Below are 27,174 nucleotides of genomic sequence, written 5' to 3'. Positions count from 1 at the left end.
CCTCCAGCCTAAACTTCCCCTGGCACAGCTTGAGACTGTGTCCTCTTGTTCTGGTGCTGGTTACCTGAGAGAAGAGACCAACCCCCACCTGGCTACAACCTCTCTTCAGGTAGTTGTAGAGAGCAATGAGGTCTCCCCTGAGCCTCCTCTTCTCCAGGCTAAGCAACCCCAGCTCCCTCAGCCTCTCCTCACAGGGCTGTGCTCAAGGAAACTTTACTGCTGGTAGCTCAGCAGTGAATCCTTCTTTACCCTTCACCATGAATCTGGAAGGGAGACAGCATGTGCTGGCTGGATGCATCCTCTGCTGGGAAATTATCATCCAGCAGGCTCAGAAAGTCTCATGAGACTTGGCTGTGGCCTGCAGGCAATTTCCACAGATGTGTCCCAGAATTAAATTCCTCATGCAAATACAGGTTTCATTTCACACGTTGCAAATAAGCCTGCAGAAGAGACATCCTTCCTGGGCCCTGTTTGATGAGGGAGTCGGTTCCACACATGGGTGTGCACAGAGTACTCCTTCTCAGGCTTTGCTCATTAGCAGCTTGATCTACATTCCGTCTGCTCCGTGCTGCTCTTCATTCTAAAGCAGGTGATGTTGTCGTTAGCACAAAGTACCATCTTTATCTCTTCCACTTGCTGGCTCCTTTCTCAGCGTGTGGTAGCCTGCAGTTGTAACATCTCCATTAAAGGAACCATCTGGCCACACTTGGCAGCACTGGTTTTGTCCCATTCACTGCTAGAGATGACTTTTTCCCCCCTCTTACTGGCAAAGGTTTCTCATTCTGGAATTTAAACAGCTGGTTATTTTCTCCTTTGACAAATCACATTTTCACAGAGAGGGGCAAGGAGGCTTTTGGAGGGCCTGGAGCACGTGGCCTACAAGGAGTGTGTGGTGGGTTAACACCCATCCTGAAAACAAAACAGGGTGGAGGGCTTGCAAGTGCTTTGCCTTCCCTGCAGGGCATTTGCCCCTGGGAAACTGAGTCTGTTCCACTCCCCCCTCCCTGCCCAGCTAGGGTATAAAAAGCAGGGCATTGCAGTCATTAGGTCTCCTTTTGGCTCCTTTCTCTCCTGGATGAGAGCTACTGAAGCTGCCTTCCTGCTCCTCTGCCATGTGGTCAGGCCTGATGCAGGTGCATGTCCTGTTGTCCCAAGATAACTTTCCATGTTTATAGCTACCAGTGCTTTGTTTTAGTTACATGCTGCAGGCACAGCACTGTTTTCAGTATTCCTAAGGTTGGAAGAGACCTCAAAGATCACCGAGTCCAACCTGTCACCACAGACCTCATGACTAGAGTAGGGAGGACAACTACTGCCCACTGCAGGCTTGAACTCACGACCTTCCCATTAAGGGTCTGATGCGCTACCAACTGAGCCACTCTGAGTTTTCCTTCTCCCTGCTGCCTCTGTGCCTCTTCAGAGAGAGACTGGTTTTGTATTCTTGTTTTTTTCCCCCCTCCCATCCATCCTTGTTCCTTGCCCTTGTGAACCTTACCTGGTATTGTTAAATATATATATTGCTTAAAGAAAACTCTTTACCTCTCTACTTCCAAGCCAACTCCAAATTTTTGCTTGGTGGATATGCTCCTTCCCTTTTTTTCCCCTCTCTGTTGGGGGGGAGGAGGGGAAAGATTCTCAGCCTTGCCCCCATCTGAGCTCTTAACTCCCAGTTAAGGCTCAAACACTACAGAGTGGCTGAGGGAACTGGGGTTGTTCAGTCTAAAGAAGAGGAGGTTGAGGGGAGATCTTATCACTCTCAACAACTACCTGAAGGGAGGTTGGAGCAAGGAGGGGGCCAGCCTCTTCTCCTTGGTGGCAAGCAACAGGACTAGAGGAAATGGTTACAGGTGGCACCAGAGGAGGCTTAGCCTGGATATTAGGAAACATTTCTGCTCCAAGAGGGTTATCAATCATTGGGATGGTCCTCCCAGGGCAGCAGTGGAGTTACCATCCCTGGGGGTGTTTAAATGGTGTGTAGATCTGGTGCACAGGGACATGGTTTAGTGATGACTCTTCAGTACTGGGTCAAAGGTTGGACTGGATGATCTTGAAGGTCTCTTCCAAGCAGATCTATTCTGTGGTTCTGTGAGATTCACTTAGTCTGTGGTGCCTTCAGTTCAAATTGTTGAAGCTTTTGTCCATTTGAAGATTCTCTTTGCAGGGTGTGTTGAAAACATCCTGTCTTTTCCAGCCTGTTTTCAGGCTGTGAGGCTGGGCACTGGGCTTTGGATAGGCAGGCCAGCCCATAGCACCACTCTGTCCCCATGCACTAGGGCTGGGTTCTGCACACAGTGCAGCCTCTCTGAAACACCAGCCACTGCTTCAACCTCCAGGAGCTCCTGTTCTCTCCTGCAGCTCACAGGAACAGGACCTTTGAAGTGACCACTTGGTGTCTGTTGGACTTTTCTGAAGTTCCTGAATAATCTCTTCTACTGAAGTTGCACCAGGGGAAGGTTTAGATTGGGTATTAGTTGGAAGGTGCTGCCCAGGGAGGTGGTGCAGTCTCTGTCCCTGGAGGTGTTCAAAAAGGGACTGGATGTGACACTTGAAGCCATAGTTTAGTTAGTCATGAGGTGTTGGGTGACAGGTTGGACTTGATGATCTCTCAGGTCTTTTCCAACCTTATTGATTCTAAGGTTAGGAAGAAACCAGGCTGCCCAAGTTGGTGGTAGAGCCACTGTCCCTGGAGGTGGTTTAAAAATGTATAGGCATGGCACTTTGGAACATGGTTTAAACATAGAACCTGTCACCCAACACCTCATGACTACTAGACCATGGCACCAAGTGGTCATGGTGGCATTAGGTCAATGGTTAGACTTGATGATCTTGAGGTCATGATGGAGCTGAGCTCTTTTCCAAGCAAAGTGATTCTATGATTCTATTCCCACACCATCCTGTTGGCTTTGCATCCCTTCCTAAATGTTTTCTCCTTAACTCCTCTTTATTCTGCTTAATGGAAGCTACCCATTACAATTGTTTGCCTTGTAAAGGCAGCTGTGAACATGTGTGGACAACTCTTGCAGATTGAGCCAAAGAGCTGCACTTAAGGAAGTTCCCCGCTGCTCACTCCATTCCTCCCAATACATCCTGGAAGGCTGTCCATCCAGATGGTGAAATACCTGCCAGAAGCTTGGTGAAGGTGAGGATGTTGTTATGGACCAGATCACACTCCCTTTCAGGCCTATTTTCTATGCTTCCATGATTTACTTCAGGATGCCTTTGTAACTTATCCCTGCCACTGCACATCATTAGGCCAGCTGGCTTGCAGGGCCACGTCCAATCCCCTCTTGAACACCTCCAGGGACAGTGACTCCACCACCTCCCTGGGCAGCACATTCCAATGGCCAGTTACTCTTTCTCAGAAGAACTTTCTCCTTACCTCCAGCCTAAACTTCCCTTGGCACATCTTGAGACTGTGTCCTCTTGTTCTGCTGCTGCTGCTTGCCTGGGAGAAAAGACCAACCCCCACCTGGCTACAACCTCCCTTCAGGTAGTTGGAGACAGCAGTAAGGTCTCTCCCAAGACTCCTCCAGGCTAAGCAACCTCAGCCCCCTCAGCCTCTCCTCACAGGGCTGTGCTCCAAACCCCCCCCCAGCTTTGTTGCCCTTCTCTGGACACCTTTCAGCAACTCAACATCTTTCCTAAACTGAGGGGCCCAGAACTGGACACAGGACTCGAGGTGTGGCCTAACCAGTGCTGAGTACAGGGCACAATGACCTCCCTGCTCCTGCTGGCCACACTGTTCCTGATGCAGGCCAGGATGCCATTGGCCTTCTTGGCCTGGGCACACTGCAGGCTCATGTTCAGCCTACTCTCAACCAGTGCCCCCAGGTCTCTCTGCCTGGCTGCTCTCCAGCCCCTCTGTCCCCAGCCTGTAGCACTGCCTGGGGTTGCTGTGGCCAAAGTGCTGCACCTACATTTTTAACCCAAACTTGTCCCACTTGTGTTCATGCAATGCACATCCCACTAGACCAGGCTGCTCAAAGCTCTATCCAATCTGGTCTTAAACACTTCCAGGGATGAGGTGTCCACAACTTCTCTGGGCAACCTGTTCTAGTGTCTCACCACCCACATAGTAAACAACTTCTTTGTAATGGCTAATCTAAACCTACCCTGCTCTAGTTTAACACCCAGGTTTGCCCAAGCCTGAGTGCATGGTGACATGGGATACCAGTGTAGCTCATTTTAGGTAAGGCATTGGTCATGCCAGGTGCTGCCAATGAGCCTGCTTGCTTTCTCTCCTTTCATTCTGAATCTCAGGGTAGGATTTTTATTCAAGCTTTAGCACGATCTGGAACCCAGGGGAAGTGTTCAGCCTCTTTGTTGCTAATCTGAGCCACCCAACTTTTCAAGGTTCACTTAATGCTGCCAGCAACACCCAGCCCCAGCAGTGATTAGTGGTCTCTTGGGAAGTATCTCAGCCTCTCAGGATTTGACAGGGAAGCAATAAAGTCTGAAGTGGAGCTGAGTTTCAGCCGTGCCTGTCTGCTAAATAACAGGTGGCAAATGATAGTTTCCCTCAATTGCAGCAGTTTGTGACTGCTCCTGAAGTCATACAATGATCTCACCTCATTTACTCACCATTTTCTTTCTTCTACCTGGCAGAGTGAAGATGGTTTTCATTCTAACAATAGAGAACAAAACCAAACCCAAACTCCTTTCCATTAATGCAGATCTAAGGCACATCCAATGCACAACAGAAGCATCCCTTGATTCTGGCTCTAGCTGCCACATCTGAAGCATGAGAAGAGTTGCAAAGACAGACCATCAACTTCCTTCACAGGTTGTCCCTTGTTATGAGGGGGGTCACAGAATCATAGAATCAATAAGGTTGGGAAAGACCTCAGAGATCATCAAGTCCAACCTGTCACCCAACACCTCAGGACTAAACCATGGCACCAAGTGCCACATCCAATCCCTTTTTGAACACCTGCAGGGAAGGTGCCTCCACCGCCTCCCTGGGCCTGGAGCTTCTTTCCCTGGCTGCTAAGCACTCAGCTGCCAGGCAAGGACTGTACATTCCCCCTTTCCAAATCCTCAGAGTCAAGAAAAACTCTTGCTTGTGGCAGTCCTTAGAGACAAAGACCAAGACTTCACCCTGAACCTGAGGCTGACAACCACATGAAGCAGCTGTTCACCGCTCAACATATGCTTCTGAGGCTGGTGGGAGCGTATTGAGTGAGGAGATTCTCACATCTCTGAGGGGAATTGGCCATCATGGAGCAGAGACCAGCTGGCTGCATCCTTACCCATCCATTGCAACAGCTATGGTGTGCTAGGGCTAAGCAGCGGAAGATGGTGTCTCTGGGGGCTCACTAGGAAGAGAGAGTAGAGTAGAGTAGAGTAGAGTAGAATAAACCAGGTTGGAAAAGACTTCAGAGATCATCAAGTCCAACCTATCATCCAACACCATCTAATCAACTAAACCATGGCAGCAAGCACCCCATCCAGTCTCTTCCTGAACACCTCCAGTGATGGTGACTCCACCACCTCCCTGGGCAGCACATTCCAATGGGCAATCTCTCTTTCTGGGAAGAATTTCTTCCTAACCTCCAGCCTAAACCTCCCCTGCCACAGCTTGAGACTGTGTCCTCTTGTTCTGATGCTGCTTGCCTGGGAGAAGAGAACAACCCACTCCTGGCTACAACCTCCCTTCAGGTAGTTGTAGAGAGCAAGAAGGTCTCCCCTGAGCCTCCACCTCTCCAGGCTAAGCAACCCCAGCTCCCTCAGCCTCTCCTCACAGGGCTGTGCTCCAAACCCCTCCCCAGCTTTGTTGCCCTTCTCTGGACACCTTCCAGCAACTCAACATCTTTCCTAAACTGAGGGGCCCAGAACTGGACACAGGACTCAAGGTGTGGCCTAACCAGTGCTGAGTACAGGGCACAATGACCTCCCTGCTCCTGCTGGCCACACTGTTCCTGATGCAGGCCAGGATGCCATTGGCCCTCCTGGCCCCCTGGGCACACTGCTGGCTCATGTTCAGCCTACTCTCAACCAGTACCCCCAGCTCCTTTTCTGCCTGGCTGCTCTCCAGCCACTCTGACCCCAGCCTGTAGCACTGCATGGGGTTGCTGTCGCCAATGAGTAGAACCTGGCACTTAGCTGTGTTCAATCTCATGCCATTGCTGTAAGGCAGGAGTTTGTCAGGAAAAGTGGAGCAGGAGCAGGAGTGATGACTGAGAAACAAGGCAGCTGCAACTCTGGCACACAAGCAAACAATTGTTTCTTGCTCTCTGTAACACAGGCATAAACAAAGCCTAGAAGCAGAACTGTTGCTCCAAGTGCAACATTACAGCATCTCCCCGTGGGTGCACAACACCTGATTTCACAGCTGCTTTTGTACCTCTTATCCTTGACAGGCAATAATCTCAAGGAACCCTTGGTGAGTTTGCAGATGATGCTAAATTGAGTGGGGGTGTTGATCTGCTCAAAGGTAGGAAGGCTCTGCAGAGGGTCCTGGACAGGCTGGAATGATGGGCTGAGGCTGACTGTATGAGACTCAACAAAGCCAAGTGCTGGGTCCTGCACTTGGGTCACAACAACCCCATGAATGCTCCAGGCTTGGGGAGGAGTGGCTGGAAAGCTGCCCAGCAGAGAAAGACTTGGGGTTGTTGGTCAACAGCCAGATGAACATGAGCCAGCATTTACCCAGGTGGCCAAGGTGACAACAGCATCCTGGCCTCTATCAGGAGCAGTGTGACCAGCAGGACCAGGGAGGTGACTGTGCCCCTGTACTCAGCACTGGTGAGTCCTGGATTCAGTTCTGGGCCCCTTCACTACAAGAAACACACTGAGGTGCAGGAGCACTTTCAGAGAAGGGCAATGGAGCTGGTGAAGGTCTGGAGAACAGGTCTTGTGAGGAGCAGCTGAGGAAAGTGGGGTTGTTTCATCTGGAGAAAAGGAGGCTTGAGGGGAGACCTCCTCACTCTACACAACTGCCTGAAAGGAGGTTGTGGTGAGGTGGGTGGTGCTCTCTTCTCCCTAGTGTCTCCCAAGGAGAGGAAATACAGAATGCAGAATTCACCAGGTTGGAAAAGACCTTTGAGATCATCAAGTCCAACCTATCACCCAACACCATCTGATCAACTAAACTATGCCACCATGCACCCCATCCAGTCTCTTCCTAAACACCTCCAGGGACAGGGACTCCACCACCTCCCTGGGCAGCACATTCCAATGGCCAATCTCTCTTTATTCCTAGCATCCAGCCTAAACCTCCCCTGGCCCCAAGTTGCACCAGGGGAGGTTTAGGTTGGATATTAGGAACATTTCTTTTCCAAAAGAGGGATCAGGCATTGGAACAGACTGCCCAGGAGCGTGGTGGAGTCACCATCCCTGGAGGGGTTTAACAAAGCACGGGGATGTAGCTCATCAGGATATGATTTAATGCCCATGGTGGCATTAGGTCAGTGGTTGGTCTTGATGATCTTAAAGGTCTTTTCCAACCAAAATGATTCTATGATTCAAGATGCCAACATTTTACACCTGAAATACAAGCAGATGATAGCTTTTCCACGGCCTTTGATGCTATTTCGAGTCAAGGACTCAAAGCCCACAGCTCTCCAGCACAGGATATTTTTAACTAGGCTTTGAGGCACATTGATAAACGAGCTCAGTGCTTTGTTGCCACAAAGGCAGAGGCTGCAGATTGCTTCATCCCAACATTTAGAAACTGAGATGGGAAAATGTTTTACAACTCACAAGAGCTTTTGCTGGCTGTCATTTGAAGGAGTTGTGTTCACAGACTGCATAGAGCGGCGCATGCCAGCCTTGACTTTGTGAACTCCTTGGTTTAAGGCTGCTTTAAAGAGAAAAGAAACACACCTACCTTTCCTTAGGCAAGAAGAGAAAGAACAAGGAGAAGAAGGAGAAGAAGAGGAGGAGGGAGGGGAGAAGAAGAGGAGGAGGGAGGGGAGAAGAAGAGGAGGAGGGAGGGGAGAAGAAGAGGAGGAGGGAGGGGAGAAGAAGAGGAGGAGGGAGGGGAGAAGAAGAGGAGGAGGGAGGGGAGAAGAAGAGGAGGAGGGAGGGGAGAAGAAGAGGAGGAGGGAGGGGAGAAGAAGAGGAGGAGGGAGGGGAGAAGAAGAGGAGGAGGAGGAGAAGAGGAGGAGGAGGAGAAGAGGAGGAGGAGGAGAAGAGGAGGAGGAGGAGAAGAGGAGGAGGAGGAGAAGAGGAGGAGGAGGAGAAGAGGAGGAGGAGGAGAAGAGGAGGAGAAGAAGAGGAGGAGAAGAAGAAGAAGAGGAGGAGGAGAAGAAGAGGAGGAGAAGAAGAGGAGGAGGAGAAGGAGGAGAAGAGAAGAAAAAGAGGAGGAGGAGAAGAAAAGGAGGAGAAAAGAAGAAAAGAAGGAGGAGGAGGAGAAGAAAAGAAGGAGGAGGAGGAGAAGAAAAGAAGGAGGAGGAGAAAAGAAGGAGGAGGAGGAGGAGAAAAGAAGGAGGAGGAGGAGGAGAAAAGAAGGAGGAGGAGGAGAAGAAAAGAAGGAGGAGGAGGAGAAAAGAAGGAGGAGGAGAAGAAGAAGAAGGAGGAGAAGAAAAAATGGAGGAGGAGGAGAAGAAAAGAAGCAGGAGGAGGACAAGGAGAAGAAGAAGAAGGAGGAAGAGAAGAAAAGAAGCAGGAGGAGAAGAAGAAGAAGGAGGAGATGACCTTTGAAAAAGTTTATGATGCTTACCAATGAAATTTACAGAGAGAAGCCATTTAATACTGAATGAGAGTTTGTGGAGACCAGGTATTTGTCAGCTTTTCACCTCCCTGGAGAGTGATGAAAAGCCCCTTCATGAGAAAAGCAGCATGACTTTAAAGGTTGGAAAGCTTTTTGTTGGTTTTTTTTTTTCCCTCTCTGAAAGAAAAAGGGGAAAATGAAGAAAAAAGTAAAGACAAACCACCCCCACCACCCCCCTAATTTTCCTTTGAGGGTGTCAGAGCATTGCACCAGGCTGCCCAGAGAGGTTGTGGAGTTTCCTTAGAATCATAGAATTGTCAGGGCTGGAAGGCACCTCAGGGATCATCCAGTTCCAACCCCCCTGCCATGGGCAGGGATACCCCACACTACAGCAGGTTGCTCAGAGTCACATCCAGCCTGGCTGCCAAAACCTCCAGGGATGAGGCTTCCACCACCTCCCTGGGCAACCTGTGCCAGTCTCTCACCACCCTCATGGGGAACAACTTCCTAACATCCAATCTGAATCTACCCATTTCTAGGGTTTTTTCCCATCCCCCCTAGTCCTATCACTACCTGAGATCCTGAGCAGTCCCTCCCCAGCCTTCCTGTAGCCCCCTTCAGATACTGGAAGGCCACAATGATGTCACCTGGGAGCCTTCTCTTCTCCAGACTGAACAGCCCCAACTCCTTCAGTCTGTCCTCATAGGAGAGGTGCTCCAGCCCTCTGATCATCCTTGTGGCCCTTCTCTGGACACCTTCCAGCACCTCCACATCCCTCTTGCAATAGGGGCTCCAGAACTGGAGGCAGGACTCCAGGTGGGGTCTCAGCAGAGCTGAGCAGAGAGGGAGAATCACCTCCCTTGCCCTGCTGGCCACACTTCTCCTGCTGCAGCCCAGGATCTGCTTGGCTTTCTGGGCTGCAAGTGCACACTGAGAGCTCCTGTTGAGCTTCTCCTCCACCAGCACCCCCAAGTCCTTTTCTTCAGGACTGCTCTCAAGCCAGTCCCTGCCCAGCCTGTATCAGTTCTTGGGATTGCCCTGACTCCTCTGGAGACTGTCAAAACCCACCTGGATGTGTGGATGTGGTCCTGCACAACCTGCTCTGAGAGACTCTGTCTTAGCCAGGGGGTTGGACTAGATGATCTCCAGAGGTCCCTTCCACCCCCTACCCTTCTGTGATTCTGTGAGCAGAAGAGAAAGTCACTGCTGAAATGGTTGGGCTGCTATGTAAAATTCAACAGTCAGGTGGAAACCTCTCAGGTTTGGGATGCTCAGGTACATCATGATGAAGATAGCACATGGGCCACAGAGGGGTGTTTTTTGTCATGCTAACCAGGAGTGTCAGGATTGAGCTCTTCTTTAGAGGACAGTCTCATGCTGTGCCAGGGGAGGTTTAGGCTGGATGTTAGGAAGAAGTTCTTCACAGGAAGAGAGATTTGCCATTGGGATGTGCTGCCCAGGGAGGTTATGGAGTCACCATCCCTGGAAGTGTTTAGGAAGAGACTGGATGGGGTGCTTGGTGCCATGGTTTAGTTGATTAGATGGTGTTGGGTGATAGGTTGGACTTGATGATCTCAAAGGTCTCTTCCAACCTGGTTAATTCTATTCTATTCTATTCTATTCTATTCTATTCTATTCTATTCTATTCTATTCTATTCTATTCTATTCTATTCTATTCTATTCTATTCACAAAACACCAACTCAGCTTCTGCAATGGTTAGTTAAACCCAAGGCTTTACCAGGTTTCTAGTAAGTAAGCTTGGAAAACCACATTCTCCTGGCACTTGGAGCAGTACTGAAAGGTGACTGGGACAATCTTTTCTGTTGCCAAGCTTAACCTCTCTGTTGCCAAGCTTAACTTTTCTGTTGCCAAGCTACTGCCCTGGACATCAGGAATTAATGCACTGCTTGAACAAAGTCACTGTGGACCCATGCCCAGCTCCTGTGGTTGCCTGAACCAGGACTACAGCTGTTAGAGCTTTTTGAAGTATCTTTGGGAGGATGAAAAGGTGAAGAATCAGACATCCTCTTGAGGATGCACAGAATGCAGAATTAACCAGGTTGGAAAAGACCTTTGAGATCACCAAGTCCAACCTATCACCCAATACCATCTGATCAACTAAACCATGGCACTAAGTGCCCCATCCAGTCTCTTCCTAAACACCTCCAGGGATGGTGACTCCACCACCTCCCTGGGCAGCACATTCCAATGGGCAATCACTCTTTATTCCTAGCATCCAGACTAAACCTCCCCTGGCACAGCTTGAGACTGTGTCCTCTTGTTCTGGTGCTGCTTGCCTGGGAGAAGAGACCAACCCCCAGCTGGCTGCAACCTCCCTTCAGGTAGTTGTGCACAGCAATAAGGTCTCCCCTGAGCCTCCTCTTCTCCAGGCTAAGCAACCCCAGCTCCCTCAGCCTCTCCAAACCCCTCACAAGCTTCACCCTTCTGATGTCTATGGGCTGGCAGAGAAGGGATCTTCCAGGAATGTATTGAAAAGCTGGAGTCTGCATGAAGTGGGACTGGAACTCAGAAACTCCTGCTAAAGAGGATGTTGCCTCCTTGCTCCCTTCTTACCAAAGCTACCTTCAGACCCTATGATGAATGGCACAGATCACCTACCTTGTCTTGCACACAGAGGATGTTAGATAGTGCTGTCTGTTGGCAGACCCTTCATTGAGAAGCTGGTACTGGGTTTGAGTAATTATCCTGGTGTGGCAGTTTAGGCTAAGTGCCTCCTGCTGCTGCCACACAAGATGCACCTCCGGTGTCCCAAGGGTCCAGCCCAGTAGGTGGGCACAGCAAATAGTGTATTTCATACCCATAATATCCTGTGCCCTTTACATTTATTGGTGAAGTTTCACACTTACTCTTTCTTCTCTCCCTGCTCCCATGGGTGATGCTCCCTATCTGGTAATGGAGGGGGAGTATCTCAAGGCTTCTTAGGCCTGGCCAGGCCTAATGCCAGGAGGAGAAAGGGGGAGGCAGTCCCAGACCTGGCCAGCTGAGACCAGCCTAGCAGTGAGGGGGGAAGAAAGAGCCCTGGGGGGTTTGGGTGTACCCTCAGGTAGGGAGAAGGGAAACGTTTTGGGAGGCCTTTGGGTGTGCTGTAGGGGACTCTGTATGCTGTGGGGCATCTTTGTCACTGTGCTTTATAGCTTTTGTAAACCACTCACTGCTTTCCCATTTAAACTTCCCATCACTTCTGCAATCCATTTGTGTGAGTCTCATTTTCCTGCCCCGGTGGGAGGCAAGAGAGGATCTGCCTGGCCTCAAACAGGGACACCTGGGGTCTACATTCCTTCAACCATGAGAGGAACCCCCACAAAACTTAGGTAACCATCAGCATGACACAGCAGTGACACTTCTGCCACTCATTTTGAACACACCAAAGGCAGCCACCTTGGAGGGGCAGACCCACAGCTGTGGGAGCAAAGCCTCTGCAACTACCTAGAGCAGAAGGATGCAGCTGCTGGGGAACCTTCCTTCTTCAAGAGAAATGAACTTTGGGCTGCAAAAGCTCCACTGCATCATGGCTTAAGGCACCTGCCACTTCCTAAGGCTAGGAGACACTCTGTATCAGTCAGGGTTGGAAGGGACCACAAGGATCATCTAGTTCCAGACCCCTGCCATGGGCAGGGACACCCCACACTAGATCAGGCTGGGCTTAAACACCTCCAGGGACAGGGCCTCGACCACCTCCCTGGACAACCCATTCCAGGGCTTCACCACTCTCATGAGGAAGAACTTCCTCCTCACCTCCAGCCTGAATCTCCCCACCTCCAGCTTCATTCCATTCCCCCTAGTCCTATCACTCCCTGAGATCCTGAGCAGTCCCTCCCCAGCCTTCCTGTAGCCCCCTTCACATACTGGAAGGCCACAATGAGGTCACCTCAGAGCCTTCTCTTCTGCAGACTGAACAGCCCCAACTCCTTCAGTCTGTCCTCACAGGAGAGGTGCTCCAGCCCTCTGATCATCCTCCTGGCCCTTCTCTGGACACCTTCCAGCACCTCCAGATCCCTCTTGGAATAAGGGTTCCAGAACTGGAGGCAGTACTCCAGGTGGGGTCTCACCAGGGCTGAGCAGAGGGGGAGAATCACCTCCCTTGCCCTGCTGGCCACACTTCTCCTGATGCAGCCCAGGATCTGATTGGATCTGATGTGCGGGCTGCAAGTGCACACAAACCTCTCTTGTTTTTGTGTGCACCACTCAGCCAGGGCTGTGCCTCTGCTGGCACAGGGGATGTGCTCTTTCCATGTCCTTGCTAGCAGCCCAGCCAGCTCGCAGGGCTGCTTGGTTTTGGGACAGGCACCCACACTGCCAGCACTAATCACAGTCACTGCCCTCTCCTTGCAGCCTGTGCCTGAATGTTTCCATGCTCCCTGCTGATGGAAGACAAGCCCTGCAAATCCCCTGCTGGGCAAGGGGCATTGCACAGGGGCATGTATGTGCAACTGGTGCAGGTAAACAAGCACAAGCTCAGGCTGCTTCTTGCCACATGCTGGCCCTGGGAGACGCCCTGTTTGCCTTTGCCCTCTTTTCCTGGGGGGTAATTCACCAGCCACAATCCCCTGCTTGAAGTGGGGAATGCAGGAGCAGGATCACTCCCCATCAGGGCTTTGCCAGCCACTATTAATGCTAGCCAAATTTATAGCATTAAACCAAAGCAGGTACATACTTTCAAACACCACATGAATAGGGGAAGATGCCCACAGCCCTTTATCAAGAGATGGAGAAGCAAATGAGATGCTCCTGGACATGCACTGCAGCAGTTTTCCTCCTCATGGTCCACAGTTATAGAGACCTCAGAGTGCAGGGATGAAAATACCTGCTGCTGTGACAAGCCTGAAGTATGCCAGCTGGCAGTATACAGATCAAGGAATGCTTTTGCCTCCTGAGGTCATACTTCACCCCTCCACATACACAGGAAACAAAATTTGCTCTCCTAAAAGTACTAGGACCAGTTTCTAGTCAGGACACTTGGAGGGCTGTGCTTGGGACTAGGGATGAATCATAGAATCAATAAGGCTGGAAAAGACCTCAGAGATCATCAAGTCCAACCTGTCACCCAACACCTCATGATTACTAAACCATGGCTTCAAGTGCCACATCCAATCCCCTCTTGAACACCTCCAGTGATGGTGACTCCACCACCTCCCTGGGCAGCACATTCCAATGGACAATCTCGTTCTGGGAAGAACATCTTCCTAACATCCAGCCTAAACCTGGTGCAGCTTGAGACTGTGTCCTCTTGTTCTGGTGCTGGTTGCCTGGGAGAAGAGACCAAGCCCCACCTGGCTACAACCTCCCTTCAGGTAGTTGTAGAGAGCAATAAGGTCTCCCCTGAGCCTCCTCTCCTCCAGGCTAAGCAACCCCAGCTCCCTCAGCCTCTCCTCAGGTTGCCCAGATTTTCATGGCAGGCTTTTCCCCCACAAAGCCTGGCAAAGGGTCATCTCTGAACAGGTTTTCAAAGTGCAAAGCAGCCAGCTGGGGCTGCAAGTTGTGCAAGACCAAGGTAGAATTTCAGACATTCCTGGACCATTTCAAAACATGTTTCGACCAGCCCAGTCACATGGGGATTTCTGCAAGGCCTTTTATGATTGTATCTCTTAGGAGAAGACTCACAACTGCTTGAAAGAAAGAAAGAAAGAAAAACAAACAAAAAGAGACAATTTAACTCCAAATATCTGAAGAGAGTAACCAGGGAAACTCAGCTCTGGAAAACACAGGGCAGCGTTTGAAGGTAAAAAGCTCCGCTGCGAACCGCTCAGGTCTGATTCGGATTGCAAAGGATGTTTGGGTACAGAAATGCACAGGATGCACAGCAGAAAGAAAGCACCAGGCCCAGCCAGTGCTTTCAACAGCCCCTCAACTGGTTGTGGGTTTTTTTTCTGTGAGCAGGGGGCTGAGTTCAAGGAGCTCTGTGGCCTTTCTGACCACAGTATCACAGTATCACTTAGGTTGGAAAGGACCTTGAGGATCATCGAGTCCAACCTATCAACACAGACCCCATGACTAGACCATGGCACCAAGTGCCACATCCAATCCCCTCTTGAACACCTCCAGGGATGGGGACTCCACCACCTCCCTGGGCAGCACATTCCAATGACAAACAACTCGCTCGGTGAAGAACTTTCTCCTCACCTCGAGTCTAAACCTCCCCTGGCACAGCTTGAGACAGTGACCAAGAGCAGGGTGGCTCGGAGGGATCCTCTGCCAAGGAGGTACAAGAGGTGCAGTGATCCCTTGGCCTGATACAAAGGATGCTCTCCAAAGACCAGACCTGGAATCATAGAATTGCTATTTGGTTTAAAGTTATTATGCTTACCTTCTTGAATGGGATTTGGAATGCAGTCTGAGTTGGTGCCACGGCAGGAAATCATAGAATCACAGAATCAATGAGGTCTCCAAGCTGGTGACACATGGGTTTGATGGGTGGACCACTAGATGGATAAGGAACTGGCTTGATGGCTGCACCCAAAGAGTGGCTGTCAATGGCTCCATGTCCCAGTGGAGGCCAGGGACAAGCAGAGTCCCTCAGGGATCAGACCTGGGACCAGGCTTGTTCAACATCTTTGTGGGTGCCATGGACAGTGGCATTGAGTGCACCCTCAGTGAGTTTGCTGATGACACCAAGCTGTGTGGTGCAGCAGACAGCTGGAGGGAAGGGATCCATCCAGAGGGACCTGGACAGGCTGGAGAGGTGGGCACAAGCCAACCTCATGAGGTTCAATAAGAGCAAGCACAGGGTCCTGCATCTGGGTGGAGGCAATGCCAGGCACAAATCCAGGCTGGGCAGGGACTGGCTGGAAAGCAGCCCTGAGGAGAGAGACTTGGGGGTGCTGGTGGAGGAGAAGCTCAACAGGAGCTCTCAGTGTGCACTTGCAGCCTGGAAGCCAATCAGATCCTGGGCTGCATCAGGAGAAGTGTGGCCAGCAGGGCAAGGGAGGTGATTGTCCCCCTCTGCTCAGCTCTGCTGAGACCCCACCTGGAGTACTGCCTCCAGTTCTGGAGCCCCTATTCCAAGAGGGATCTGGAGGTGCTGGAAGGTGTCCAGAGAAGGGCCAGGAGGATGATCAGAGGGCTGGAGCACCTCTCCTGTGAGGACAGACTGAAGGAGTTGGGGCTGTTCAGTCTGCAGAAGAGAAGGCTCTGAGGTGACCTCATTGTGGCCTTCCAGTATCTGAAGGGGGCTACAGGAAGGCTGGGGAGGGACTGCTCAGGATCTCAGGTAGTGATAGGACTAGGGGGAATGGAATGAAGCTGGAGGTGGGGAGATTGAGGCTGGAGGTGAGGAGGAAGTTCTTCCCCATGAGAGTGGTGAAGCCCTGGAATGGGTTGTCCAGGGAGGTGGTTGAGGCCCTGTCCCTGGAGGTGCTTAAGCCCAGGCTGGATGAGGCTCTGGCCAGGCTGATGTAGTGTGGGGTGTCCCTGGCCATGGCAGGGGGGTTGGAACTAGATGATCCTTGTGGTCCCTTCCAACCCTGAATGATACTATGATACTATGAAGGTTGGAAAAGACCTCAGAGATCATCAAGCCCAACCTGTCACCCAACACCTCATAACTAGCTAAATCATGGCTTCAAGTGCCACCTCCAGTCCCCTCTTGAACACCTCCAGGGATGGTGACTCCGCCACCTCCCTGGGCAGCACATTCCAGTGGCCAACAATCTCTCACCCCAAAAAACCCCTACCCAGTGTGCTTGAAGAGGAAGGCTATTGTAAGGGGAATAAGAAGGCACTTACTTCTAGTGTCCAGCTCTGGATCCACACTTCTCCTGCTCCCATGATCTGTCATCTTGGTGAAGATTTGTTCAGTGCCATCCTGCTTGCACGCAGAATCCATCTCAGTCATCTATGTGGCTGGGGCTCCCCTCCCCACAGTTAATGAAGCAGCAGCTGCAAAGCCATGCTGTGGAGAGCAAGCACATAACACTGCCCAGCACAAAACATAGCATTTGCTCAGTGCTATGCAAGATTGGTATAAAGTCACTTTGCCCTTTCTGGGCCATTTTTCAAACCCTAAGGCTGAATTGTTATCTTGCAGGGACAACCCTCCCCACAACCCTGCACCTTTCACACACTCTTTCATCAGCAGTGCTGGGTGCTGCACTTTGGCCACAGCAACCCCATGCAGAGCTACAGGCTGGGGTCAGAGTGGCTGGAGAGCAGCCAGGCAGAAAAGGACCTGGGGGTGCTGATTGACAGCCACCTAAAGATGAGCCAGCAGTGTGCCCAGGTGGCCAAGAAGGCCAATGGCATCCTGGCCTGCATTAGGAACAGTGTGGCCAGCAGGAGCTGGGAGGCCATTGTGCCCCTGTACTCTGCATTGGTTAGGCCACACCTTGAGTCCTGTGTCCAGTTCAGGGCCCCTCAGTTTAGGAAAGATGTTGAGTTGCTGGAACGAGTCCAGAGAAGGGCAGCAAGGCTGGGGAGAGGCCTTGAGCACAGCCCTGTGAGGAGAGGCTGAGAGAGCTGGGGTTGCTTAGCCTGGAGAGGAGGAGGCTCAAGGGAGACCTCATTGCTCTCTACAACTACCTGAAAGGTGGTTGTGGCCAGGAGGGGGTTGGTCTCTTCTCTCTAGCAACCAGCACCAGAACAAGAGGACACAGTCTCAAGCTGCACCAGGGGAGGTTTAGGCTGGAGGTTAGGAGAAAGTTCTTCACTGAGAGAGTCATTCGTCATTGGAATGTGCTGCCCAGGGAGGTGGTGGAGTCACCATCCCTGGAGATGTTCAAGAGGGGATTGGATGTGGCACTTGGTGCCATGGTTTAGTCATGAGGTCTGTGGTGACAGGTTGGACTTGATGATTTTTGAGGTCTCTTCCAACCTTGGTGATTCTGTGATACAGGAGATGTTCATAGCCTTGTTTATGTCAACGTGACATACTGAGGTGTTAGGCTTCATCTTGTGACCCCCTGGCCCTAGCCAGACTGTCATCCAGATGAACCCTGATGAAGGGGTTGTTTGCCCTCCCAATTTACCAGTGTCCCAGTGCCACAGCACAGGCCAGGACCTCGCCATACTCCTGGTCTGTTACATCCCCTTACACAAGCAGCAAGGCAGCTTGGTGAAATGATTTGCCAAGGCTTCAGCAGTGAGGTCTCTTCTCCCAAGCAACCAGCACCAGAACAAGAAAACACTGTCCTCCTGTGCCAGGAGAAGTTTAGGCTGGAGGTGAGGAGAAAGTTCTTCCCAGAAAGAGTAATTTGCCATTGGGATGTGCTGCCCAGGGAGGTGGTGGAGTCACCATCCCTGGAGATGTTTAGGAAGAGACTGGATGGGGTGCTTGGTGCCATGGTTCAGTTGATTAGATGGTACTGGGTGATAGGTTGGACTTGGTGATCTCAAAGGTCTTTTCCAACCTGGTCTGGTCTTGCTATTCTATGCTATTGAGTGCAGATGGCTTTGGCCTGCTTCAGGCAAGCACTAGGACTAATCTTCTTCCGGTGTATTTTTGCCTGGTTGGCAACTGCAACTTGCACCCTTAGTGCAGAGGGGAAGGTGTGCACATTCAGATCTAGCTGCCAGGATCACCTAAGCCAGCCCAGAGTAGGAAACATGGAAGCTCTACTTTATGACTTCCAGAGTGTCAACATAATGCTCCCCTTTAGATCTCTGCAATTCTGCCTGAACCTAAACTGCCAATGTGACCTTCTGAGTATAGCTTTTAGGCACCTCAGTAACTTAGTATAGTATCAGTCAAAGTTGGAAGGGACCACAAGGATCATCTAGTTCCAACCCCTCTGCCATGGGCAGGGACACCCCACACTAGATCAGCCTGGCCACAGCCTCAGCCAGCCTGGGCTTAAACACCTCCAGGGACGGGGCCTCGACCACCTCCCTGGACAACCCATTCCAGGGCTTCACCACTCTCATGGGGAAGAGCTTCCTCCTCACCTCCAGCCTGAATCTCCCCACCTCCAGCTTCATTCCATTCCCCCTAGTCCTATCACTACCTGAGATCCTGAGCAGTCCCTCCCCAGCCTTCCTGTAGCCTTCAGATATTGGAAAGCCACAATGAGGTCACCTGGGAGCCTTCTCTTCTCCAGACTGAACAGCCCCAACTCCTTCAGTCTGTCCTCACAGGAGAGGTGCTCCAGCCCTCTGATCATCCTCCTGGCCCTTCTCTGGACACCTTGCAGCACCTCCAGATCCCTCTTGTAATAGGGGCTCCAGAACTGGAACTTGTGTCATTTACACTCTTCTCCTTGCATTAGTGCTAAAAGCAGAGAAGAAAGTTTTGCTTCTGCTGAGATTTGCTCCTTGTGATTAGAAGGAGACCTACAGGAAGGATGGGAAGGGACTGTTTAGAAGGGCTTGTGGCAATAGAATGAGGGGCACTGGTTTGAAACGAGCAGGGCAGATTTAGATTGGACCTAAGGAGGAAGCTCTTTGCAAGAGTGGTAAAAGCTGGAACAGGGATGTGGTTGAGGTCCCATCCCTGGCCACACAACTACCTGAAGGGAGGTTGTAGCCAGGTGGGGGTTGGTCTCTTCTCCCAGGCAACCAGCACCAGAATAAGAGAACACAGTCTCAAGCTGTGCCAGGGGAGGTTTAGTGTGGATGCTAGGAATAGTGATTGGCCATGGGAATGAGACCTCATTGCCCTCTACAACTACCTGAAGGGAGGTTGTAGCCAGGTGGGGGTTGGTCTCTACTCTCTAGCAACCAGCACCAGAGGACACAGTCTCAAGCTGCATCAGGTGAAGTTTAGAGTCAAGGTGAGGAGAAAGTTCTCCACTGAGAGAGTCATTAGCCATTGGAATGTGCTGCCCAGGGAGGTGGTGGAGTCACCATCACTGGAGATGCTTAAGAGGAGACTGAACGAGGCACTTAGTGCCATGGTTTAGTTGATTAGATGGTGTTGGGTGATAGGTTGGACTGGGTGATCTCAAAGGTCTTTTCCAACCTGGTTAATTCTATTCTATTCTAAGATCAGACTTGATGTGGCCCTGGGCAGCCTGATGGAGTTGGAGGCATCCCTGTTCACTGCAAGGGGGGTGGACAAAATGACCTTTGAGGGTCAGTCTGTGAAAGACAAGCAAGTAATGTCAGGAAGACATAGAGAATTCTGCTCTAGGAGGAGATTATGGCACCAGAGGCAGAGAGGTCGTGGAGGTTTCTAAGACTCAGCTAGACACATCCACAGAGACTTGAACTGGTGCTGGCACTAGCCCTGCTTAAATGAAAGGCTGGACTAGGGGTTCCTTTGAAACAGCTCTTCTGTGATTTTGTTTGCAAGTGTAAGGAAGGCCTTAAGAAGGCACAGAAAAAGGATATCTTTGAATTAGTTACAGAGGCAAGAATCTTCTTCTCAGCCAGGTTACTGCAGGCAAGGTCACCACATTCCTCAGTACCTTATGTCACTGGAAATGGGGCTGCTGCATAATTTGAGTGGTTCTTCATTACTTATGAAGTTGAAGCACCTGTGAAATAGCTCCTGCTGAAGTTAACATCAAGCAGTTCTTGTTTCCCACTGTCCCATTTTCCAATAGACATTTCTTCACCGACAGCTGGTGGTAATTGCACTGCAGGATCTGAAACATGTTGGCAACAGATCACAAAAACTCTTCAGGATGTGGGAGGAAACATGGGATTACAAAAGAAATGGGAACACATTAGCCAGTTAACATGATCAGAAAATGAACATTCAAGAAGTCATTTACAGGGTTTTTTTCCAGGGTTAGTGAATTAAGAGGGAGGCCATTTGGGAAGTTCAGAACTGTTGTTTTGTGTTTCTGAAGTCTCCACCCGGACACCACCTTCTCTGGATTGTGTAGTTGTCTTGCCCATGAGTGACTTCTACCTTGAAACAGCAAAGGGAATTTCTGCAATGCAAGGAAGCTCAACAGGAGCTCAGTGTGCACTTGCAGCCCAGAAAGCCAATCAGATCCTGGGCTGCAGCAGGAGAAGTGTGGCCAGCAGGGCAAGGGAGGTGATTCTCCCCCTCTGCTCAGCTCTGCTGAGACCCCACCTGGAGTACTGCCTCCAGTTCTGGAGCCCCTATTCCAAGAGGGATGTGGAGGTGCTGGAAGGCGTCCAGAGAAGGGCCACAAGGATGAGCAGAGGGCTGGAGCTGCTCTGCTGTGAGGACAGACTGAGGGAGTTGGGGCTGTTCAGTCTGCAGAAGAGAAGGCTCTGAGGTGACCTCATTGTGGCCTTCCAGTATCTGAAGGGGGCCTACAGGAAGGCTGGGGAAGGACTGCTCAGGATCTCAGGGAGTGATAGGACTACGGGGAATGGAATGAAGCTGGAGGTGGGGAGATTCAGGCTGGAGGTGAGGAGGAAGTTCCTCACCATGAGAGTGGTGAAGCCCTGGAATGGGTTGTCCAGGGAGGTGGTTGAGGCCCTGTCCCTGGAGGTGTTTAAGCCCAAGCTGGATGAGGCTCTGGCCAGGCTGATGTAGTGTGGGGTGTCCCTGCCCATGGCAGGGGGGTTGGAACTAGATGATCCTTGTGGTCCCATCTAACCCTTACTGATACTATGATATATACAGGCAGGAGTAGCAGACTAGACACAATGTCTGTTCCTAAGACAATCCAGAAGCAGAACAGAGTTTGGTCTGTAACACACAGGCTGGTCTGTCACAAGTGGGCTCAAAAGCCATGAGCTTCAGCAGTTCCTTCAGGAATCTCATCTACTCCTGGTTTCCACAGCACATGTCAGATCTCCTCTGTTTCCTGACCATGTGCAACCCCATTTTTAAGGTTTCCAAGCCTGCAAGGCTGCTGCCTAGGAGCAGCACCGAAACCGGGACGCCGGCAAATAACAGACAGACAACTTGCAGAAATCTCAGGTTTGGTTTAGTGTTTGCAATTTGTTTTACAGCTCATCAGGAAATACTGTTAAGAGATATCCACACAGCTCTAGCAAAATACAATTTGGCAAAGATAAGGCACTTTGAGACTTCCTAAAACAAATGCTCAGGACAGAAGTTCAGTGAGAGGCTGGATGAGACCTCTGTTCTACTTGTAATGCTCAGGTCAGTCAAAGATCAATCCTCTAGTCAGGCAGACAAATGATAGAAGCAATAGAAAGGCTTCTGAGATAGAGTTGCTGCTGTATTAGTGCATATTCTGAAGCAGCCTTCAGCTGGGGAGGGAGGGAGGGAGATGCATTGAAACAGTGCTTTGAACCGGGTAACAAAGACACAGCGCAGGGATTAAGTTTCATTACTTTCATTGGATTAAATTCCTTCCACTCATTATTGCCAACAAGAGTAAGGAACAAAAAGGAGCTGGTTCTCCCCTCCCTCCCCCTCACTCCCATTATAATTCAACACAAGATTTCAAAGGCTTAAAATGACCAGGACAGAAGCCCGTGAAGAACTGCATCTGGCCACTTCAGAGTATGTTTAAATAGCCATTACTGACTTCCTCAAGCCTTACCTCTTATTAAAGAAAGAGAAGCAGAAAAGAACTGGCAACTGTAGAAGTTGCTTCCAGTCACACTGATATTTTGCTTCTTTTCAACATGACCCCACTGCTCACATGAAGTACCTGCACTGAGAAAGGCACTGCAGCTCTCCTTGGCAGAGAGATGGCCAGGCAGAGGATGAATGCAGGCAGAAGATGAATGCAGGCAGGGCCCCAGGCCCTGTGGGGAAGGAGGAATGAGCAGCTTTGCTTCACACACTTGTGTCTTGGCTTAAGAAGTTTCACAAGCTGGACTGGCTGGGCTGCTGTAGCAACAAGGGGACTGACAGCAAAACCCTGACTGAAGACTCTGCTTGGAGACACATCTGTATGAACTGAAACAATCTATTTCAAACTGACAAAACAAGTGCTGATGCTGGCAAACCCACTTGTCCACTTCTCCAAGCCCCTAAGAAGGGGGTGGCAGGAATTGGTCCCTTCCAACCACCACTGTATTTAAGTTAGGTCTTACCTATGTTTGATTTGCCCAGCACATTTGCCACTCTTTGGGGGATAACAGCTGCTGAAACACTTGACTCCTGGGGGCTCAACATGTTAGGCACTGCAGTGCAAAACTGCATCCCTGGTCCTCTCAAATCCACCTCCAAGGGGAAAAAAAAAATAAAGAACCCAACTAATCAACCAACCATCTGTTGTTTTCCTTAGAAGTCCTTGATTGGTTTAAATTCTGACTTAATTGAATTGCACTTTAAAGCCCAGCAGCAAAACAAAACACTTGGGAGCTACGTTCAGGAATTAAGGGGCAAGACGTGTTATCAGGTGCAAAAAGGCAGAGAGATATCAACTGCACAAGCTGTCAGGTTTTCACCTGACTACAGGGAAGGAGCTGTGAAAAAGAGATCAGCCTATTAGCCCTACCAGAACTGGGGAAGAAATGGGATGTCTGCTCAGTTAGAAAAGAGAAGGCACCGAAGGATGGAGGGGAATTAGAACCAGCCACCGCCGGTCTGAACCCACAGCATGCAGAGGGGCCCTGTGGCAAACCCTACCTGCTGTGATGTGAAAAAAAGTGCAGGACTTGCAGATGGTTGCTGCTGAAAACAGGAAGGTGGAAGGCACCTCATGGCCCTGAGCTCAAAAGATCTTGAGATCTCACCCTGTGTGGCTCACTGTCACTGGCAGAACAGTCAAGCCCTGCAGCATTTAGTGGCTCACTCCTGTTGCACTAACAGCCAGCTTACCATTGTGACTCTGCAGTCAGTGTCCTTCTGCACTAGGATGACAATGTCCACTTGGGGCTGGAAGCAGCACCTGGAAGAGGAGATGAAGAACCATCCAGAGGCCTCACACTGAGATCTTGATTGATCTCTCAAAATCTGTAGGCTCTTCTTCCCAGGCAAGCCTCACAGAATTTGCTGAAGTGACATCCAGTTGCTTTTGCATACCCAGAGCTACAGGCTGGGGTCAGAGTGGCTGGAGAGCAGCCAGGCAAAAAGGGACCTGGGGGGTACTGCTTGATAGTAGGCTGAACATGAGCAAGCAGTGTGCCCAGGTGGCCAAGAAGGCCAAAGGCATCCTGGCCTGCATCAGGAACAGTGTGGCCAGCAGGAGCAGGGAAGTCATTCTGCCCCTGTACTCAGCACTGGTTAGGCCACACCTTGAGTCCTGTGTCCAGTTCTGGGCTCCTCAGTTTAGGAATGATTTGGAGTTGCTGGAAGGTGTCCAGAGAAGGGCAACAAAGCTGGGGAGGGGTCTGGAGCACAGCCCTGTGAGGAGAGGCTGAGGGAGCTGGGGTTGCTCAGCCTGGAGAAGAGAAGGCTCAGGGGAGACCTTCTTGCTGTCTACAACTACCTGAAGGGAGGTTGTAGCCAGATGGGGGTTGGTCTCTTCTCCCAGGCACCCAGCACCAGAACAAGAGGACACAGTCTCAAGCTGCACCAGGGGAGGTTTAGGCTGGAGGTTAGGAAGAAGTTCTTCCCAGAAAGAGAGATTGGCCATTGGAATGTGCTGCCCAGGGAGGTGGTGGAGTCACCATCCCTGGAGGTGTTTAGGAAGTGACTGGATGAGGCACTCGGTGCCATGGTTTAGTTGATTAGATGGTGTTGGGTGACAGGTTGGACTCAATGACCTCAGGGGTCTTTTCCAACCTGGTTAATTCTATTCTATCCTAAAATGCTCATTAGACATAGACATGATTGAGAAAGGCACAGAGCACCTGCAATTTAGTTCCTTGTGAGTCTTTGTGTGTGTGTGTGTGTAATCTTCAGACTAAGTTGCAGTGATTAGTGACAGACAGGCTGCTATTTTACAACCAGATTATTTTTACCCAATTCCAGTTCTGTCCAAAGGAAAGCAGGGAAGGGAACATTGCTGTCAAGGCCATGCAAGGCAAGAAGTTCAGCCTGCACCCTGAGACAGACTGGGACATACCAAGCTTCAACAGACCTTGATCTTCAGGTCACATCAAAGGGGAAAAAAAAAAGTAGTCTCATTAAAAAAAGACTAAAATCACTAAGGCTAGTTGCAAAGAGTAGAATTATCAAAGTGCTTTAACATATAAAGTGTCAAATAGGATTAAAAAGGACACAGAGGTGCCAGAAGATTGCAGCTAGGCACATGTGTTTTCTGAGTGCAGGAGGGGAACCCAGGCTTTTCATTTCCCCTGCAGGGCCAAAGTGGGTTAAGGAAAGTTCTTCTTGCTCACTCAAGCTTCTTAACACAATGGATTTTCTCTGCTCATGCAGCTGAAGGCACAGCTGGGTTTGCTCTATCTGGTAGTGCATCCAAAGGGCTGTCTGCCATGAAATATTAAGAAAGGGGCAGCTCTCACTGAGTGCAACACCCAGCAGCCCCATAAGGAAGATTTATAGACACCTGCCAACTCCTAGTACTAATTTTCATGAGCTATTTCTTCTTTAGAACTCTGAGCTATTTGCTGCAAGCTTTCCTTTGCACACAGTTCAACACAACCCAATGAGGAAGTTCTTCACCATGAGAGTGGTGAAGCCCTGGAATGGGTTGTCCAGGGAGGTGGTTGAGGCTCCATCCCTGGAGGTGTTTAAGCCCAGGCTGGATGAGGCTCTGGCCAGGCTGATCTAGTGTGGGGTGTCCCTGCCCATGGCAGGGGGGTTGGAACTAGATGATCCTTGTGGTCCCTTCCAACCCTGACTGATACTATGATAGTGTGGTGCTTGAACAAACCAGGGGGCTGCCAGAGCCATCCTAACAAGGGCAAATGCAAACAAATAAATAAGGAAGAGGTTTCAAAACCACCCCGTGCGAGATGCTCAGACAACTCTGCCTCAGCCTCCCTGCCAGCTTTTTCTCTCAGTGCTACACAGAAGAAAACAACCACCTCCTTCCCTGCAGCCCTTCTCTCACTTCTGATTCATTAAGCTGCTGCCTACTTTGAGCAAATGACCCTAAAGAGGGGAAAGTAACTCTGTATCCAGCGCAGCAGAGCGGGCTGCAGCAGGGGGCACGGCTGTTTAGAAACAAGAAAGGTCAACCCAGACCTTGCCTGCAATTCACAGCTATGAAAGCAGACTTGCTCCAAGTAAGCTGAGACTCAAAAACACGCAGAGCGTGGCGTCTGGTCCCTTGCACAGGCACGTGTGGCCACAGATTTGAAGCAGTACCAAATCCCAGCAGAGCAACTTGTTTTCTGGAGGCACCGTGAAGAGAGCAGCGCTGGAGGAGTCAGGGGAAGAGGAAGTAAGAATAATGAATGGTTAGGAGGAAACACAAACAGCAGCTTTGGGTGGCAAGGGAGAAAAAAGGTGGCTCTGCTCTGTGGTGGCTGCAACCCAGGGAGGTGGGGGAGTTGCCATCCCTGGAGGGGTTCAAGAGGGGATGGGACGTGGCACTTGGTGCCATGGTCTAGCAGGCATGAGGTGTAGGGTGACAGGTTGGACTTGATGATCTTTGAGGTCTTTTCCAACCTTATTGATTCTATCTGTAACAGCACAGAAACCCTAAGCCTCTAGGCAGAAAACAGGAACCCAAGTTTGGAAACAATTTACTCCTGGACAGGGGGGAAAAAACCAACCCCAACAACCCCAGCTCTCATTTTTAGTAGGTGGATGTAAAGTCTGTAACTGACATCAGAAATAGCAAAACAATTAAGGTGCTACATAAACCACTCCCATGGCATCAGCAGCCTGCTTCAGATGTGCCAAGGTGTTAACAGCCCTGGGCAGCCTCCTCTGCTCTGCAGGACAACTGAAGCCCAGTGAAGTGTCAGTTATACTTAAAGCCTTCTCAATCTGCCAGTGAGAATGAAGCCTCCTCCTCACCCTGTACAAGGGCAGAAGGGAGTCTCCTGGGCAGGAGATGGTCCTAACAACCCCAGACACCCTACAGGCAGGGTGCTACCAAGTTAGCTCTCCTAAGTAGCACTGCACCAAGCAAGCCTAGGCTTGCTGAGATGTTCTGCCCCTTTTCATGGCCTTTAGGACAGTTTCTTGTGACCCCTTCATGCCAGAGCCCCACGCTTTGCTGCTCCATGACTGCTTGGCAAATCATCCCCATGCTGCCCTGCTCTGGCTCCCCGTTAGCCCAGCAGGACTTTCTGCATCCTGCGAGCAGCAACGCTGGCTTCGTCCTCAGAGTCAGACTCGCTCTGGGAAGTGGAGCTCTGGGAGGCAGAGCTGCAGGGCGAGGAGCACTCGGGGGAGCACAGGTAGTGCATCAGCGGCAGCCGGTACTTCCCGCAGAAGTCGACGAACTTGATTTGTCTGACGCAGCTGTCGAAGTAGACACCTGTCAGGGCAGAGGCAACAGTAACAACAGGTGAGACCCTGCCCAGAGAGAAATCTGCGAGCTCTGCAAGGTCCTGCAAGCACCTCCAAGGTCCTGCAAGCACCTCCAACTAGGAGGTAACTAACAGCACTAGATACAGAAGGACGAAAGGATACTAGAGGAAGAGAAGGGCCCAGGCAATCTAGGGAAGGGTGAAGTATCTTTTCCTAGTGAAAACAAGTCTCAGGCTGCGCCAGGGGAGGTTTAGGCTGGATGTTAGGAAGAAGTTCTATACACAAAGAGTGATTGCCCATTGGAATGGGCTGCCTGGGGAGGTGGTGGAGTCACCATCATTGGAGGTGTTCAGGAGGAGACTGGATGGGGTGCTTGGTGCCATGGGTTAG

General features: G+C 50.7%; 2 protein-coding genes across 3 annotated transcripts in view; both read right to left on the bottom strand.

Moving 5' to 3' along the window:
• GPR156 (G protein-coupled receptor 156) overlaps window positions 1-16,696 on the bottom strand; it is a 54,660-nt gene extending 37,964 nt beyond the window's left edge. The window contains exon 1 of one of the 2 annotated variants that reach the window (XM_068165933.1): window positions 16,398-16,696. The gene's annotated coding sequence lies outside the window, so the exon portion shown is untranslated. Of the gene's footprint in view, window positions 1-8,662; window positions 9,235-16,397 lie in introns of those variants that run through there. The other variant, XM_068165934.1, reaches the window with a different exon arrangement.
• A 4,744-nt stretch (window positions 16,697-21,440) lies between these two features.
• The window catches only part of LRRC58 (leucine rich repeat containing 58), a 30,853-nt gene continuing 25,119 nt past the window's right edge, over window positions 21,441-27,174 (bottom strand). The window contains exon 4 of the mRNA XM_068165969.1: window positions 21,441-26,791. Within this exon, the coding sequence (XP_068022070.1) occupies window positions 26,583-26,791 (209 nt within the window). The 3' untranslated portion in view covers window positions 21,441-26,582. The remainder of the gene's footprint in view (window positions 26,792-27,174) is intronic.

The sequence above is a fragment of the Melanerpes formicivorus genome, unplaced genomic scaffold, assembly GCF_026170545.1.
Source record: "Melanerpes formicivorus ecotype bairdi unplaced genomic scaffold, bMelFor1.0.p_v2 SCAF_95, whole genome shotgun sequence".
Classification (NCBI taxonomy): domain Eukaryota; kingdom Metazoa; phylum Chordata; class Aves; order Piciformes; family Picidae; genus Melanerpes; species Melanerpes formicivorus.
This window is presented reverse-complemented; position numbering and strand designations above follow the sequence as displayed.